General features: G+C 34.2%; 1 protein-coding gene and 1 non-coding gene across 2 annotated transcripts; one reads left to right on the top strand and one right to left on the bottom strand.

Annotated features, from left to right (window-relative positions):
• The first annotated feature begins 3,813 nt into the window (after positions 1-3,813).
• Positions 3,814-6,267, top strand: LOC132062903 (uncharacterized). The gene is made up of 4 exons (XM_059455376.1): positions 3,814-3,997; positions 4,072-4,156; positions 4,635-5,097; positions 5,867-6,267. Exons 1-4 carry the CDS (start codon positions 3,964-3,966, stop codon positions 6,137-6,139), a joined length of 855 nt encoding a protein of 284 aa, XP_059311359.1. The 5' UTR covers positions 3,814-3,963; the 3' UTR covers positions 6,140-6,267.
• A 485-nt stretch (positions 6,268-6,752) lies between these two features.
• On the bottom strand, positions 6,753-6,824 carry TRNAP-AGG (transfer RNA proline (anticodon AGG)). The gene has a single exon. It is a non-coding gene; the product is annotated as a tRNA-Pro (tRNA).
• Between the last annotated feature and the right edge of the window lie 9,472 nt (positions 6,825-16,296).

Genomic DNA, 16,296 nt, shown 5'->3' on the forward strand with positions numbered 1-16,296 from the left:
TCCATAATCAAATTCTCCTTTTCATAGCTTCCTCTTCTTTAGTTGAATCTTCCGATCTTAGTTACGATCTTGGCTAGCGAAGGTTTCTCCGATTTACTTTTTCTTCACTATATTACATGGTATCGAGCCATAACCATACGTCGTCGGGTTTTGTTTCAAGATCGGTTTCCGGGTAGATTCAACTAGTTTCTCTAAATGGATTTGAGCGGCCGTGTTAACGGACTGGGATGGAGTTGTAGCCTAACTACAAATGGAAGATCACGGAGTCATACCTTGTGGGAGAGGATTTGTGGGATGTTGTTTTAGTTACACAAGTCCTCCTATTTTTACCTTAATTGAATTAATGCGAAAGCGGAGTTCATCCTAAAGAGGTCCATTTCTCACAACTTATTTGATCATATTATTAGGTGCAAATCAGCTCACGAGATACGTGAGGACCCTCGATCGGTCGTTCAACAAGAAGGATGAAGCCCGGCCGCAAATACCGGAGAATGAATTGGCGAACACCACTCAAGATAATCTTTCTATCGCCGAGTACTTTTGAGGATTAAGAACTTATGTTCGCAGATTTCTTTATTAAATACGGATGAGGCTATTTCCGAAGACGTAATGAGAAGAATTATCATTCGTGGTCCGAAGCCGTAATATATTCCTTTGTTACATCAATTCAAGGATGGGCTCAACAACCATTGGAGGAGTTTGAGAATTTGTTGTCATCACAGAGCTACTAGCCAAACAGATGGCTAGTGTGTCTATCAAAGAAGCGGAAGGAAATGCTTCGTAGCTTACAAGAGGAATTTTAAAGGAAGACCAAAGCAAAGTAGCTCAAGAGAGATGACACATTCTCAATTTTAAAAAAGTCTTCAGAAGACTATTAAATGTTATCGATGTGGTGAAGTAGACACATAAAAAGATTTTTGCCGAGCCAAGGAAAGCTACATGGCTCAAACCGAGAGAGCTCCCGAAGAAGAAGATTGGGGAAGGTGCTTTGTGGCCGAGACTCGAGTAGAGATGCCTTAGCTTTCAATTTCGAAAGAGGTCGGATCGTGATTCGGGGAATAATACGGTCCATTACGTGGAGAAGGAAGTCGGTGTCATCAAAAAGCAAGAAGATTCCAATGACGTTCGTACTAGCGACGTGGTAGCTTATCGAGGAAATCAAAAGCTAGATCTTAAAATTAGTAATAAAAGTCCGGACGTGGAGGATGTTCAGAACCCGAGTATGAAGGTTCTAAAACTATATATGAAAATGGTGACCATTCTAGAGAAAGCATTGAGGGAGTTATTGAGGTCTTTGGCCAATCTCATATCGACTCAATCACTAGCTCGAGCGAAAGCGTACGGAGAAGCCTGCGGTCAAATAAATGAAGAAAGGTTGACGTCAAGGCTCGATTTCTCTAACATGGTTCTCTCCATGAAAACCAGTGCTAAGTCTTCGGCAGAAATTGAATCGATCGTCACCGACTCGTGTTTCTCCATATAACACAATTGTTAAGGAGCTAAAGCGGGAGTCCGGAAACTCAAGAATGTAAAATTTGAAGATGATTCACGTGGTTCGCAAAGGCCAATAAGAAATAGTGGCAAGACTTATTATAAAGATGAAAATTTTATCAAGACGTATTCATGTTTCTTTGGAGGCCCGATTATCAGCAGAAAACCATCATCATTCAAGAAGGAAGAAGTGTCGGGAAAACATTGCCGAGATCTTCACCAAGGCACGTCCAAAAGATTCGTCCGAGTTCTTCCACGACATTCGGGGATAGCTTCCAAAAAATTACTTTAAGGGGGGAGTGTGAAAAATTAAAGTTAATTTTTTGAAGAACAAAAATATCATAGATATTTAAAAGAGTTTCTAGAAAGTTATAATATAATATCTTTGATATATATTGTATTTAGGAATTGTCTAGAAATTCTAGACACTTAGATATTTATAGTTGAGGATAGAATTATCTAGAATAGTTCAGTGTAGGATCTTGGATAATTATCCTAAAGAAAAATCTAGACATTCTAGAGTAGTGGTAGGGGATAAAGATGATTAGTTTTTTCTTATGGATGTATCTAGAATAATATCATCCCTAGACAAGTATAAATAGGAGTGACATTAGGCATTTGTAATCAAGCCAAGCCAAACCAACCCCAATTGTAAGTCATTTAAGCCAATTTAAGAAAGTCGTGTAGTTGAATCTTCCGATCTTATTACGATCTTGAGGTTTCTCCGATTTACTTTTTCTTCTGCTATATTTCTCTACAGCATCGACTCTTTGTTCATAGAAAAGGAAAATTTCTTTTGCTACATCCCAAACGAATGAGAACATACAATTTGTTTACAGTATATTCTTGAAAGTAACATTTCTGTCTTTTTAGTCAAATTTTAAGTGCTTGTCCTTTGCTATTTGTAGTCACTCTTTTGAAATAAGCGCCACTACAGAAAGTTTGGAGATTTCTATTCAAGTTGGTTGTTTAGTTGTTTGTGTAAGCAATTTTGCATGGCATTCAAGACAAACACCTCCATGCAAATTGCAAGTCAAGGCATTGCTTAGTCAATATTGTTTATCTTTTCACCATATGATTCCAAAATTACTTCTTACTCGAACTAACACAATTCTGTAAGAAGACAAACGGTGGTTAAGAGAGATGCCAAACTACTGTGTCACTATTACACTTGCATAAAAATTGTTGCATACAAATTCAGTACTGTTTCCCACGTACCTTGAGTAAAATAGCGTTAAGGGAATTCTTCTGTCAGATTTTAAAATTGAATAGGCACCGCAAGTAAAATATATAAGCTGTGAAATAAGTCCAAGAGTGGAATTATATTAAAGGATTGTTTTTACTCGTGGTACCTCTAGATATAAGTTATTCAAATCATATTAAAGGATTATTTCACTCGTATTGGTACATCTTCGAACTCTAGGACATCGTCTTGGAGCTTCCAACTTATTTATACAAGTGAAACTTTAAGACAATGTCATGGATTTCCATTAAAAATCCTGGAGTTCAAAAAGATATTTGTTCCAAATGGTGGAAGTGAGACCAGAGTAATCGGTAATTTTTTAAAGGAAAAGGGTCAAAAATACCTTTCTACTTTGGAAAAAGGGTTAAAAAATATCCTCCATTACAAATATGGGTCAAAAATACCTCTTCCGTCATTAAAGTTTTCAAATATACCCCTATCTTAACGGAAATCCCAACATAACCCGATTTCATTTTAAATCCGCTTCATTTAAACCCAACCCAACTAAATAAAAAATCCATATAGGTTACCCGCTCCTAGGCCTAGTGGCTCGTATATAGGATTAGGGAACAAGTTGGTCGCATATGGTTTTTTATGTAGTTGGGTCGGGTTTAAATGGAGCCGGTTTAAAAATAAAATCGGGTTACGTTGGGGATTTTCATTAAAACAAGGATATATTTGAAAACTTTAATGACGGGAGGGGTATTTTTGACCTATATTTTTAATGGAGGATATTTTTAGCTCTTTTCCCAAAGTAGAGGAGTATTTTTCACACTATGCTAGAATTTTACATGTAAAACTTCAACACACTGCTGGAGTTTTTTCATGTTTTAGATAGAGGTATTTTAGTCCAAAATTTTATTTTCGCATTAAAAATGACTAAACTTTGAATAGTTTTGAAATATTGGCTAAAGCTTGATTAGCGGTCCAAAAAGTGATTATTTACTAGTTTTTTCTCTTTCGACCCACCAGCTACCCAAAACAAGTCTTTTGGGCTATGGCCCAACTGGCCCATTTATCTACTAATAAACTAATGTAGGGAGCGTCTGCAATAACCGCGCCTAACTCGGACTTTAAATTAAACCTGTTCCCGCTATTGATCATCATTTAAACTTCAAAAAAATGTAAAAGAAAAAAAGCTCTCACAGAAGTTACAATTCCAAATATATTATAGTAACAATAAATAACTGCTGAAAGTTTGATTCAAAACTCTATTTGCTGTGATAATTATGTCTATGGATCTTCATCCCACGCCATTTCCAGGTAATAACTCCACTCATTTGATTTTCATGATCTGTTCTTAGTACTTTTATGTTTGATGTAACATGTAACTACAGGTAAATTTCAACCTGTGAAATCAAGATTCAACAAAAACATCTCCAAAGCACCAAAAACCCAATCCAAGGAACCATCCATTCCCAGGTATAAGAAAATCAAACTTTTTTTTTCACTTTCTTTAAACATTTCAGAACTTTTCTTGTGTTTAGTACAGTAAACAAGTGGCACAACCACAAGGATGGTCTGTTGAACAATCTTCGTCAGAATATTATATTGTGTATATTGAAAATTATATTGCACATATACGTTAAAAATTACTTTCTCGGTCCCAATTTATGTGACGTGGTTCAGATTTTGAGAGTCAAACGATCTTTTCTTTGACCACTGCATTTTATACACCTTTTAAATATTTTGAATTACTCATAGTACTTTTTACTTTATTTTCAAATAAGTAAGTTTTATTTCAAAAAATCTAAAGATTCTATGTTCAAATTGACGGTCAAAATTAAAAATTTAACTCTCGAAATTTGAGTTATGACACATAAATTGAGACAGAGCGAGTGCTTTATATCATTTGCAAAATTTCTGGCTTCGCCACTAAGTTAACATATGTTTGTTTCAGGAAAAACAGAGTATTTGGCACAGTTCGAAACACAAATGTTCCAACAAAGACAGTTTCTACAAAGCCCTTAACAAAATCTTCATCTGGTGTTCACCAAAAACCACCCAAATCACCAAGAAAAACTCAATATTTCACTGAAAGTGCAGCAAATCCGGCAACCGAAAATGCCAAAAAAGCCACTGAAGAAGAAAACAGAGCAAAATCAAGAAAGAAAAGTGTCTGTTTCCAAGAAAACAGAGTAAATGTTGCTATTGCAGAGCCTAAAACTCCTGCGAAATCGCCCATTTTGGTGAAGCAAAGACTTAGCACCCCTTTTCACAGTGCTGAGAAATGCAGCAAATGCAGATTTGATAAGTTGGAGACAACAACTTATTGGCTTTCTCAGATTAAATTGGCTGAAACTGTTGGAAAACACTCTGTTTCTGCTGCTTTTTTTGGACTGGCTCTTGAATCCAAAGCTGAGGTTCATTTTTTTCTCTTTTTTTCTAAGAAAATTATCATTCATAGTACTAATTGCTTCATAGGGCTTAATTACATCAATTACTAGTAAAATGAAGTTTTGAAGTAGTTATACATATTTTCGAGTACATGTTTGAATGCACATCGTTCTAATTTCTACGCACTGACAGTCTAAAAGAATTAGTGGCGGAGCTACATAAAGTTAAGGGTGGTCAGTTGACTTCATTTGTCAAAAAATTATACTGCATATATAGAAAATTATATTACTCTCTTCGTCCCATTTTAGTTGTAATATTTTGCTTTTGCATGCTACTTAAGAAATCGTAAGTAAGAAGTGTTTTTTTTTTTTACTAATTTACACATATCTCTTTTCAATAAATGTGCATTATTTTATAATTGTTTACTTTCAAGAACAATTAATATGAATATTAAGGGTAAAGTAGGAAAAAATTAATTAATTATATCTTGATTTTCTAAAGTGACAAGTATTTGGGCCAAGTATTTTTAGTAACATTAACAACTAAAAAGGGAAGGAATGAGTATGTGAATAGGTCAATATTTAGTTTTTATTCATATATATGTTAATTTTTTAACATCATTAGCGAAATTTCTGACTTCCGCGAGAGTTACTATACTACATTTCATGTAACTTAAATATTAAGGTGAAACTTGTAGCAACAAGTTAAATTACAAACTCTTTATACTGTCAATATTCTTAATTCATTCTTTCGAGCATGTACTAATATGATTTTCAATGTTTCTATTTCTCTTAGCCCTTTAGAAACATTCTGTTGGAATTGAAAAAGTACCTGCGAAGACACAAGCACTTATCTGAGTGGAAAGAATGGAAAGAAGTTTGTTTTAACTATGGTTTATTGAAGGAGGAGGGAAGTTCTAGTGATAAAACTGGAAATTCTAGCAAGAGCAAAGACATAGAATTGGAAAGTACCATTGAAAAAGAAGAAGAACCAAAGGACTTGAAGGAGCAAGTGAATGAAGATGCCATTATTCAAGGAAACGAACTTCCACTTTCATTTATGGGCTAAAGCTATAATCTTTGTTTTTACATATTGTATTATAGTTGATTTGTATTTAGCTTGAAGTGTTTCTTGAAGATGTTTTGTGAAATTTTAGTATGCAGACTGAGGAATGTAATATGTTTTGGTTTGGTGTGGATTATTTTGTTCCAACATCTATGACATTAGCTATTCATTATGAATGATTGATCTAACGTAATTTTTATCTGTCACGTCATCTAAAGAATGTTTAGAGTTAAGCCTCCTTAAAATGTGGATCTGTAAGACAAGTTAACTCCTACATGCTACGGTGATATAAATTAAACTCCTCGTAAAACAATATATGAACACCCCCTATCCCAATTAATTTCAAGTGTTATACGTCATCCAATTTTGCTACAGATCATAGTCTAAAGTCAATTAGCGTTACTCTCCAGTCTTGCAGTGTTTAACAAAGAAAAATAACCCTTATGAATATCAAAAGATAAACTTGAAGCTATATTACTTAGACTTAGAGACTTAGTAGTAATATATATGTTCCCTTGTTTCTTAATATTTCTCTTTAGAGAAGGTATTTAATTTAAGAAATCAGAAAATAACTTTGTGCATTTTTGAGTTCAGTACAAAAATAACAAAAGTAAAGGGGGCATTCCGAGAATTGAACTCGGGACCTCTCGCACCCTAAGCGAGAATCATACCACTAGACCAAATGCCCTTCTTGTTAAGGTAACAAGTGTAGTTAAATTTCAACAGCACAAAGCAGAAAAAGAACAGGCTTCAGCAAGAAGGGGGTTCAGATATATCATTTCTCATCATAATTATTTTTGGTCGATTTTGTATTTAGTTTTTAACACAGTATTATTAGGTGTAGGGGCCAACAAATGTAGTCAAAATGGGCAATTGGCAGGAATGCCCTTATTTTGGGGTGGTCTTTAATTTTTTTCCCCTCAAATTGGTAGTCTTTAATTTTTGCCCTTCGCCTAATACCATGAGGTTTGGGGTTCGAGAACCGTAAAAAAAAAAAAAATCGTAAGGCAGAGTTTTATAGCAAACTTAGGCCTGCAGGCAGAATTTTGCTTGCTTCAGGCAGAGTTTCAAACTCTACCTTAAGGTAGAGTTTTGGCCAAACCTTCAAAACTCTGCCTTGCGAATCCAAGTTCTACCTGGCGAAATTTTTTAAAAATTTTTACTGAGGGGGGGGGGGGGGGGGGGTTCGAACCTGGGAACCTAAGAATTTTAGGCGAAGGGACAAAAATTAAAAACTAACAATTTGAGGGACAAAAATTAAAGACCAGTGCATTTGAAGGACACTCCGGACAAAAAAAAAAAGAAACAATTGGAACCAAAGCTTTCTTGGGCTTAAGTTAAACCCAATTCATTCGGCAGAATTTGGGCCAGCTACGATTAGAAGCCATATACATGTCAATTTTCTTATTAAATTTTTATTCTTTTTAAAGTAGTTATGCTAGCAGTAGCAGAGTTAGATGTTTTTTCTTTTAAATTTCTATTACACTAATAGAGGGATAGGGAGAGGGAATGTGGTAATGAATGTGTAAATGTTTATGCGTCAAGTGTTTACAGTAAATCAATGCAATTTATCGTAGTTAAGTAATTTACTAAAGTGAATATATACATTACTTAGCTATAGTTCAGTTGTTTAAGTTTTAAAATATGTTATGCATTTATTTATTTGATATAAACACTCAGTGCAGATAAGTTTTTACCAAATAAAAAATAGAATTAAATGCACATTTACTCTATGAAATACCCCCACTAGTATCATTAGATTGTAAGTATTGATGATTACTTTGATACACTTGAATTTTCACCCTTCCCTATCATTCAATTAGAAGCAGATCCAGAAATTTAAATTTATAGGTTCTGAACCATATCATTTTGCTTATTGATTCTGAATAAATTATTTACACATATTCTCGTAAATAATTTTTTAACAAGAAAAGTAGGATATGAACCAAATCAATCAATTTTTATCGAACACATAACTATAATGGCGGATCCGCCCCTAGATACACCCCACCCGTAGTTCTGGGGATACATTTATTGTAGTGTGATGCCTATCTAGTCAGTCCAGCCCATTGAAAGAACAAATTTGCAATAAACTCTGAAGTGAAACATCAAGAAAGGTACTGTCCACTGCACATAATAACAATAATAAACAGTGAATGTCACATTATTGACGATCTGTCTAACTGTCATCAAACAGTGAAATGTTTGATACAATAAAAGACTTGCGGATTAAATGTTTTGACATGAAACATCACAAAACCATGCAAATTGAACAGTAGCAAACCTGGCCCATATTTACTATTAAAGAGAAGGCCCACTGACCAATCAGGCCCAAATATGACAGATAGAATCAGTCAACTTCCCAATACATGTTGGCCCATATTGCTGTTATGGTCCCAGTAACCACATAAACAAATGGCAAACTTACAAATATAACTACCTTCCATGAGGATCTTACTATTAGTAGCTATCATTTTCCAAATTACAATTCGTAGCTTACTTTTAAGCAAAAACTTATGTATTTCGCGTGTATTTTGTGTATTCAAGTGTATTTGGGTGAGATTTTCCCTTTGCCCGTCCAGGTTCGAACCCAGCCAACAACATTACTTTTCTTACATATTTTTTCTAGCTTCTTCTCCTTGTATTTTCGTCATATTTATTTGGCTCATATTGTATCTCATATGTATTTGATGTCATATGTATTTGAATTTTATTTGAATGTATGTCATATGTATTTGGCTTATATGTCTTGTATCCCATATGTATTTGAGCTTCGTGTCTTGTATCTGAATCTGTTTGGCTTCATACAAGACACTCAGGCCAAATACATTTAGATATAAATATGAGCCAAATAATATGGCGAAATACATTCTTAGATTCAAATATGAGCAAAATACATATGGCGAAATACACTCAAATACAAGGAGAAGTAACTAGGGAAAATATGTAAGAAAAGAAATGTTGTTGGCCGAGTTCGAACCTGGGCGGGTAGGTTGAGCCTCGCCCAATAACCACTTTAGCCACTCCAACTTTATGTATTTTGGTGTAGCTACGAATGGTAATTTACAAAATTACCATAGCTACTAAATATAAATAAATTAAAAGGTAATAATTACCTCTTAGAAGAAGCTACACCAAGTAAAAATTCCTAAACAAATTTAATTATTTAAAATGTTGGATTTTTAGTTTTCACCCATTGAAAAAAGGGTCACCTTATTCCATGCCTAATAAGTTGTTTTCCATTGGGATGTTAACATTTTTAGTTAGGTAGCTAAAAGAAATTTTACTCAACTAGTAGTAATCATTTATAGTTGTCGTTGTTGTATTCTTAATGTGAAAGTGGCGGAAATGAGGATGCTACGATGGATGTGTGGGCACACGAGGAGCGATAGGATTAGGAATGAAGTCATCCGAAACAAGGTTGGAGTAGCCTCAGTGGAAGATAAGATGCGGGAAGCGAGGCTGAGATGGTTTGGATATGTGATGCAGAGAGATGCAAATGCCCCAGTGCGGAGGTGCGAGAAGCTGGCTAGCAACGGTTTCAGAAGAGGTAGAGGTAGGCCGAAGAAGTATTGGAGAGAGATGATTAGACATGACATGGCGCATTTCCTGCTTACCGAGGACATGACCTTATATAGGAGGGTATGGAGGACTCATATTAGGATAGAAGACTAGTAGGTAGTCGCATTTATCCTTTCTTAAGAGTAGTTATATTACTCTATAGTTTCTTGTCTCTTGATTTCTACGAGTATCTGTTGGTTTATAATGGCATATTTACTTTCTTTCTTTTTTATTTTCATAATTGCTTTGATTTGTTTACCTGTATCTGACCTTTCATATGCCTTTTCTTGAACCGAGGGTCTTCCATAAACAGCCTCCCTACCTAAGGTAGGGGTAAGGTCTGCGTACACTCTACCTTCCCTAGACCCCACGTTGTGGGATTCACTGGGTATGTTGTCGTTGTTGTTGTATACTTAATGTATTACGAGTGTATAATAAGTAAAAATGAGTGTATAGTGAATACGCATTGATTATACAATGAACATACTAAATTTTATATATAAATTTAAGGTTATTTTGTTGTGAACTCTGGTGGGACGAATCTAAATTTATAAAAATCTCTTTTTCACTAGCCCATAAAATATTGTTTGGGAATCTTAGTAGCTCAGCTGATTGGCTACCTGAACTTTTACCTTGTTGGTGAGGGTTCGATTTCCCACTTTGTAATCCCCTTCCTCATTTCCACTTCCGCTATCCCCAATAATTAAAATATACATATAAAATATTGCCTTGTCCACAAATCCTGATGAATTTTATGGGGATCCACCAGAATCGTCAAGATTTAATGGCGAATTTGTTTCAAAATATTTCATAAGAGTAGTAAAAAACAATCAGTTAAATTATCGCCAAAGTTCTTTTATTTTCCAAAACGCCCAGTTAAATTATCGCCAAAGTTCTTTTATTTTCCAAAACGCCAAAGTGTCAACATTTTTTGAGCAAACCAAATAGATTTTTACTTAATTTTAGATTACATTAAATTTTTAATTAATGATTTCTTTTTAATAAATTGCAGGGGGAACAAAATTAAAAGAGTTTAATTAAGATATTGACAGGCTGGTAAAACACTTGGATTACTCCCTCAATTATTTATTAAAATCAAGAAATGACATGAATGGAAGGAGATGGATCACCTCAATGTCCAATCAATCACTTTGAAGTATATGTTATAACAACTCTTCTGTTGAAGATCATAGTTGCCAAAATGTCTGGTTTTTTAGGACCCTATTTTACAATTTTATTGTTTTTTTTTTTTTTAATTAAACTCAATGTCCAATCAATCACTTTGAAGTATATGTTATAACAACTCTTCTGTTGAAGATCATAGTTGCCAAAATGTCTGGTTTTTTAGGACCCTATTTTACAATTTTATTGTTTTTTTTTTCTTGTTCATAGTAATATATATTATTATTTGACTAGTGAGGCATATTGTGTGAGTTGTTTAGGAGGAGAGGCCAAACATCATTAATCTCTGTGTAGGTCTTGGAGATGCTGAATTAGGGAGCACAAGGCCCACCCTCCATAGATATTAATTGATAGAAAAAAATGTCTTTCCAGCAGCTTCAAAATCACCGGACATATAGCCTGTTTGATCAAGTTTTTAAAATTTGCTTATTTTGAAAAGTGATTTTAGCGAAAAACAGTTTGTGTTTGGCCAATTAATTTTAAAAAATATTTTTGAGCAGCAATTAATGTTTGGACAAACTTTTAAAAGTGCTTCTAAGTGTATTTTTCTCAAAAGTGTTTTTCAAACAAGTGATTTTGGGCAAAATCTATTTTTTTAGCTTCTAAAAATAGTTTCTGCTACTCCCCATAAACATTTATTTTCTACCAAAAACTTGATCAAACACCTCACTTTTTAAAAATAAGCACTTCTTGAGAAAAATAAGCATGGTCAAACATGCTATAATCCCATTTCATCTTTTCTATCGTTGGTTTTCATCATGGGCTCTCATGTTTGGTATTTTTTTTTAATGATCTTAATATTTGTAACAAGTCGGTTAAAAGAAAATGCAGATGCCTAGTCGATCGTAATTGTTCTGAGTCATCGTCTATGTATTGTCAGTATATTGCAACTGTATCACAAGTGTATATACATTGATTATACATTGCATCTTGATTAAATTTTGTAAAGAATGAAGCTGGAGTGTTTTTTTTTCGCGGATTTTGTTAGGCTGATCTGTGTAGTGTGTGAGTGTAATACTCCTTTTTAATTTTCCACTTGATGTTCGTTATATGTTTTGGGACACTCAACGGTGTGGCCTAGTGATTGGTGAGGTGACATAAAAATCATGAGGTCTCAGGTTTCAATCCCAACCAAAACAAAATCATTAGGTGATATTTTTTGAGAGATCTTAGTAGTTCAGTTGATTGACTATCTGAACTTTTACCTTGCTGGTAAGGGTTTGATTCCTCGTCTTGTAATCCCCTCCCTCATTTCCCTTTCCCCTACCCCCTATGTAATTAAAAAAAATGTTTCGGGACCTTGACTAATTTGGATATGTGTCTCGCATAAGGCTCTAAATTAAAAGGAAAACACTCCCTACCACGCTTTTTCTAATTTCAAGAACCTAAAACTTATGATTAAGAGTGGAAGGAGTTCTATACATCCTAACATAATTCTTGATGGTGCATATTAGCTGGTATCCTAATTATGCTTTTTTTTTTTGGGGGGGGGAGAAAGAAGAAAATAGGAAAAGGTAGCGTCGAAGGCTTAAATCACCTTAGAAATTTAGGTTTTGCAAACAAATTTATAAATGAGAAATCGATTATTTATTCTCTTTAAATTCAGAGATAATTTGTGTATTTTAGTTTGATTGGACAAAAAATTTAAGTAAGTAATTAGAAGAGAGACTTTTGAATCATGTGGTCTTAAATCAAAAGAAACGTATAATGTACCAGAATGTCCTTGAATTTGTGATTTTAAACATGTCTTGTAGGATACTGGAATTAAAGAGTTATTAAATATAAAAAATAACACTCTTTATTAAAAAGATAAACAAAAAGTAAAACGATAAATTGAAATAAATAGAGTATTGTATTCTGACGATGAATGTCAGCTCTACATAATATTCATTTTTCAGAAGTATTCAATTGTTCGAAGACAAATACACTTGTATCAGCTAATTAATTCCTTCTTCTTGATCGTCTGATGATATTGTTCCTCATCGTCTGATGATATTGTTCCTCATATTTCTGTTAGCTAATTAATTCCTTCTTCTTGATCGTCTAATGATACTGTTCCTCATATTTCTGTTTAATTATTTAAAAACATCCCTAATTTGCTCCCTTTTTTCAATCTCACTCTAATGTCCTCCTAGCTTTCATTAAATGAAACAAGCTACTTTAAAGAATTCTCGAAACAAAAATATTTTGAAGCTATGCTAGTGAAACTTATATATTACACTTTGAATTATCGGACGCATATGGAAGGAATAAGATTATATTGTTGTTTGCTTGGAGTGAACCCCTATAGGCACAAAAAGTAACAGTATTTATAAATAATGACAAGTTTAATAAATAATATAATACGTCTATTAGAGCCCGTTTGGCTTAGCTTATAAGTTGATGAAGTATAAGTATGTTTTCAAACTTTTTTTTTGAGTGTTTTTTGGTACAATTATAAGTCATTTTGTGCTTAAAATAAGTCGAAAAAAAAAAAGTTGGGATAACCAACTTATTTTTTTTTTTATAAGTCATTTTCGGAAGCTTATGTTCGCTTTTTTTTTTTTAATTTAAGCAAACGATCTCTTAATGTTGATAAAAGAAAATAAAAGCACCAGCTAATTAAGGAGCCCATGCATGTTGCCAGTTGCCACCTTGTAATCATGGAGAGAGTAGCATGCCTCTCCCAAATGGACCTACTTGCTGGAAAACTGTTTTACACAAACACTAATTTATTAGTTAAAGAAAACAAGTTTTATTAGTTTGTCCAGTAATTACACAAATGATAAGAAAATAATTAAAATTAATTGTAACTAGGTTTGGATCATGACTCAGTTATCAGTTTAGCCTATTTTAACCGATCCAAATAAAATCAAACCGCACATTTGCCTCCTTGTTTGTATGGTTGTTACCAATTGTATTGTATTGTTAGTTTAAATACAATATTTATTTTGATTGTTAGTTAAATGTTATTGTATCGTATCGTTAAATCGATCGTTATGTAACGACGAAAAGTCTAATTTTATGTAACGACCAATTTGGTACCATCGCGTCGTTATCTTCTTTTTTCTTCTTCTCAATTTGTCTTTGCTTATTATTTCATAATCTTATTTTATCCATTTCCTACCATACCTCTTTATAATAGTTCTATCCCGTATCCTTTTTTTTTTTTTTGGTAGTTTTATCCTTTTAAATTGTTGATATATGATATTATGTGACAACGGAAACGATACAAGTTATCCAGACGTTATACTCATAAAAACAATACAGTACAAGACAATATAACACAATACAATATAATACGATACATTATGAGACGTAACAATATGTTATAACCATCCAAATTAGGTGTTACATCAAGACAAAGCAAAACTTGTGAATAGAAAATTTTCAATAAGGTGAAATTGCAAAAACAATACCCAGCAAATCAAGGCCTTAGTGGGGGAGACAAAGACAGATGAGAAAACTGGAATTTTGTACGTTAAACGCGGGCGATAAAGTTAAGAACCATTCCGCTTGAATAGTTAGTTTTTTTTTTGAAGTACATTATTATTTATAGCCTATAGGTGTATGTAGAGCCAAAATGTAGTTCAACTTTTTTAAAACGTTTTTATCAGATAGCTGATTTAGGGTGTGTTCGGTATATAGAAAAATAGTTTTCGAAAATTGTTTTCCTCCATACCGAACACACCCTTACTCATGTTTATTTAGTAAAAAAAAATTGAAAAATATTTTCTTTAGAAAAACAAATTTATCAAAAATAGGAAAATTGACTTCCCTAATAAAAGTCGGGAAAACAAGTCCGCAAGTGCATTCCACCAACCACTCAATCCACCCCCAACCACCAAACCTCAACCACTCCCACCACCCCAAACCCACCCCTACGCCCACGCACCACCCCACCACCCCCACCCCCCCAAAAAGGAGATTAATTTTGTTTTGAAAAAAAAGTTTTGAATTTTTTTTTTTTTTTTTTACCACACCACCCACCCCCACGCCCCAACTACCAAACTCCAACCACTCCCACCACCCCCACCCCACACACACCCCTACCCCACGACCCAACACCCTCCTCCCTAAACAAAAAAATTAATTTTGTTTGGAAAAAAAAAAGTTTTGATTTTTTTTATTTTTTTATTTTTTTGGTTTTTGCACCACCCACCCCCAACCACTCCCGCAACTCATGCACCACCCCCACCCCGCACCCTACCCCCTGCTAATTTATATTTTTTTTTTAATTTTCTTCCGGGTTTTCTACAACAACACATCCCTCCCCCCCCCCCCCGCCCAAACCCCTCCCATGGACACCCCCCATCCCCCCAAAAAAAAAAAATCTTCAAAAAAGTTTTTAAAAGTATCTTTTTTTTTTTTTTTCATCCCACCCACCCCCCACCACCCCCTCCAAAAAAATTAATTATTTTTTAAAGTTTTGAAAAAATTTCTTTTTTGATTCTCTACACCCACCCCCCGCACGCATCCCCTACCCCCTCCCGAATTTTCTACTTCCTATTTAATTTTGTCTTTATTAAAAAATTATAAAAATTGAAAGTTTGCGTGGTTAAAAATTAAGATTTTTTAAGGGGGTGGTAGGGTGCGTGGTGGTTGGGGGGGAGGGGGTGTGGGGGTTGGTGTGGTATGGGTTTACCTAGGGGGGGGGGAGGGAGATGTGGTGGTGTGGAAAATCCAGAAGAAAAAAAATTAAAAACATCAAAAAAAATAAAAAATAAAAAATTGGGGGGTGGCCGGGGTTGGGGTGGAGTTGGCAGGGGTGAGTATTTTCCGGAAAATGTTTTCTAACAACCAAACGAACATGAGAAATAAATAAGAAATTCACTTATTTTCTACTACCCAAACGAACATGAGAAAATAGGTAGAAATTCAATTATTTTCCAAGAACACATTTTCCTCCATACCGAACACACCCTTAATTTAATTCTTTTTTCTACAATGAAAAAACAAACTGACTAAAGATCTTAAATACGTTCAAGCAATACGGTTTAGATCCGCTAAGAGAAGAAACTAGCTCTATGTCATTAAATGCATGACTCCTGAGTATCAATAAAATGACACTTTTTATTAAATATAGAAAGTGACACTCTTTAATTTGAATACTTTTAAAGTTGAATACTCTGAGAAAACATTTGATTGGCGACATATAGCCCTTGCTTGGTACTCCACAATTTTGTACTAAGACTTGAAGTAAGTTTCATTTTACCTGAGTATCCACCAGCCACTTCCCTTAAATATCTCTAGAGATTCCTCCAAAAGCAACATTTCCGGATTGCAGCTTAACACTACCATCAGTGTTCAATTTTATCTTTCTTGCACCACAGGACAAGGAGGGACCAAGCTATCAATTTAATTCATACATTAATACCTACATTAAAAGTTTGAACAGTCTCTTTATGGAGCTTAACAGATGGTGCTACTTAATTAAT

Source organism: Lycium ferocissimum, chromosome 7 (assembly GCF_029784015.1).
Source record: "Lycium ferocissimum isolate CSIRO_LF1 chromosome 7, AGI_CSIRO_Lferr_CH_V1, whole genome shotgun sequence".
NCBI classification, from domain to species: domain Eukaryota; kingdom Viridiplantae; phylum Streptophyta; class Magnoliopsida; order Solanales; family Solanaceae; genus Lycium; species Lycium ferocissimum.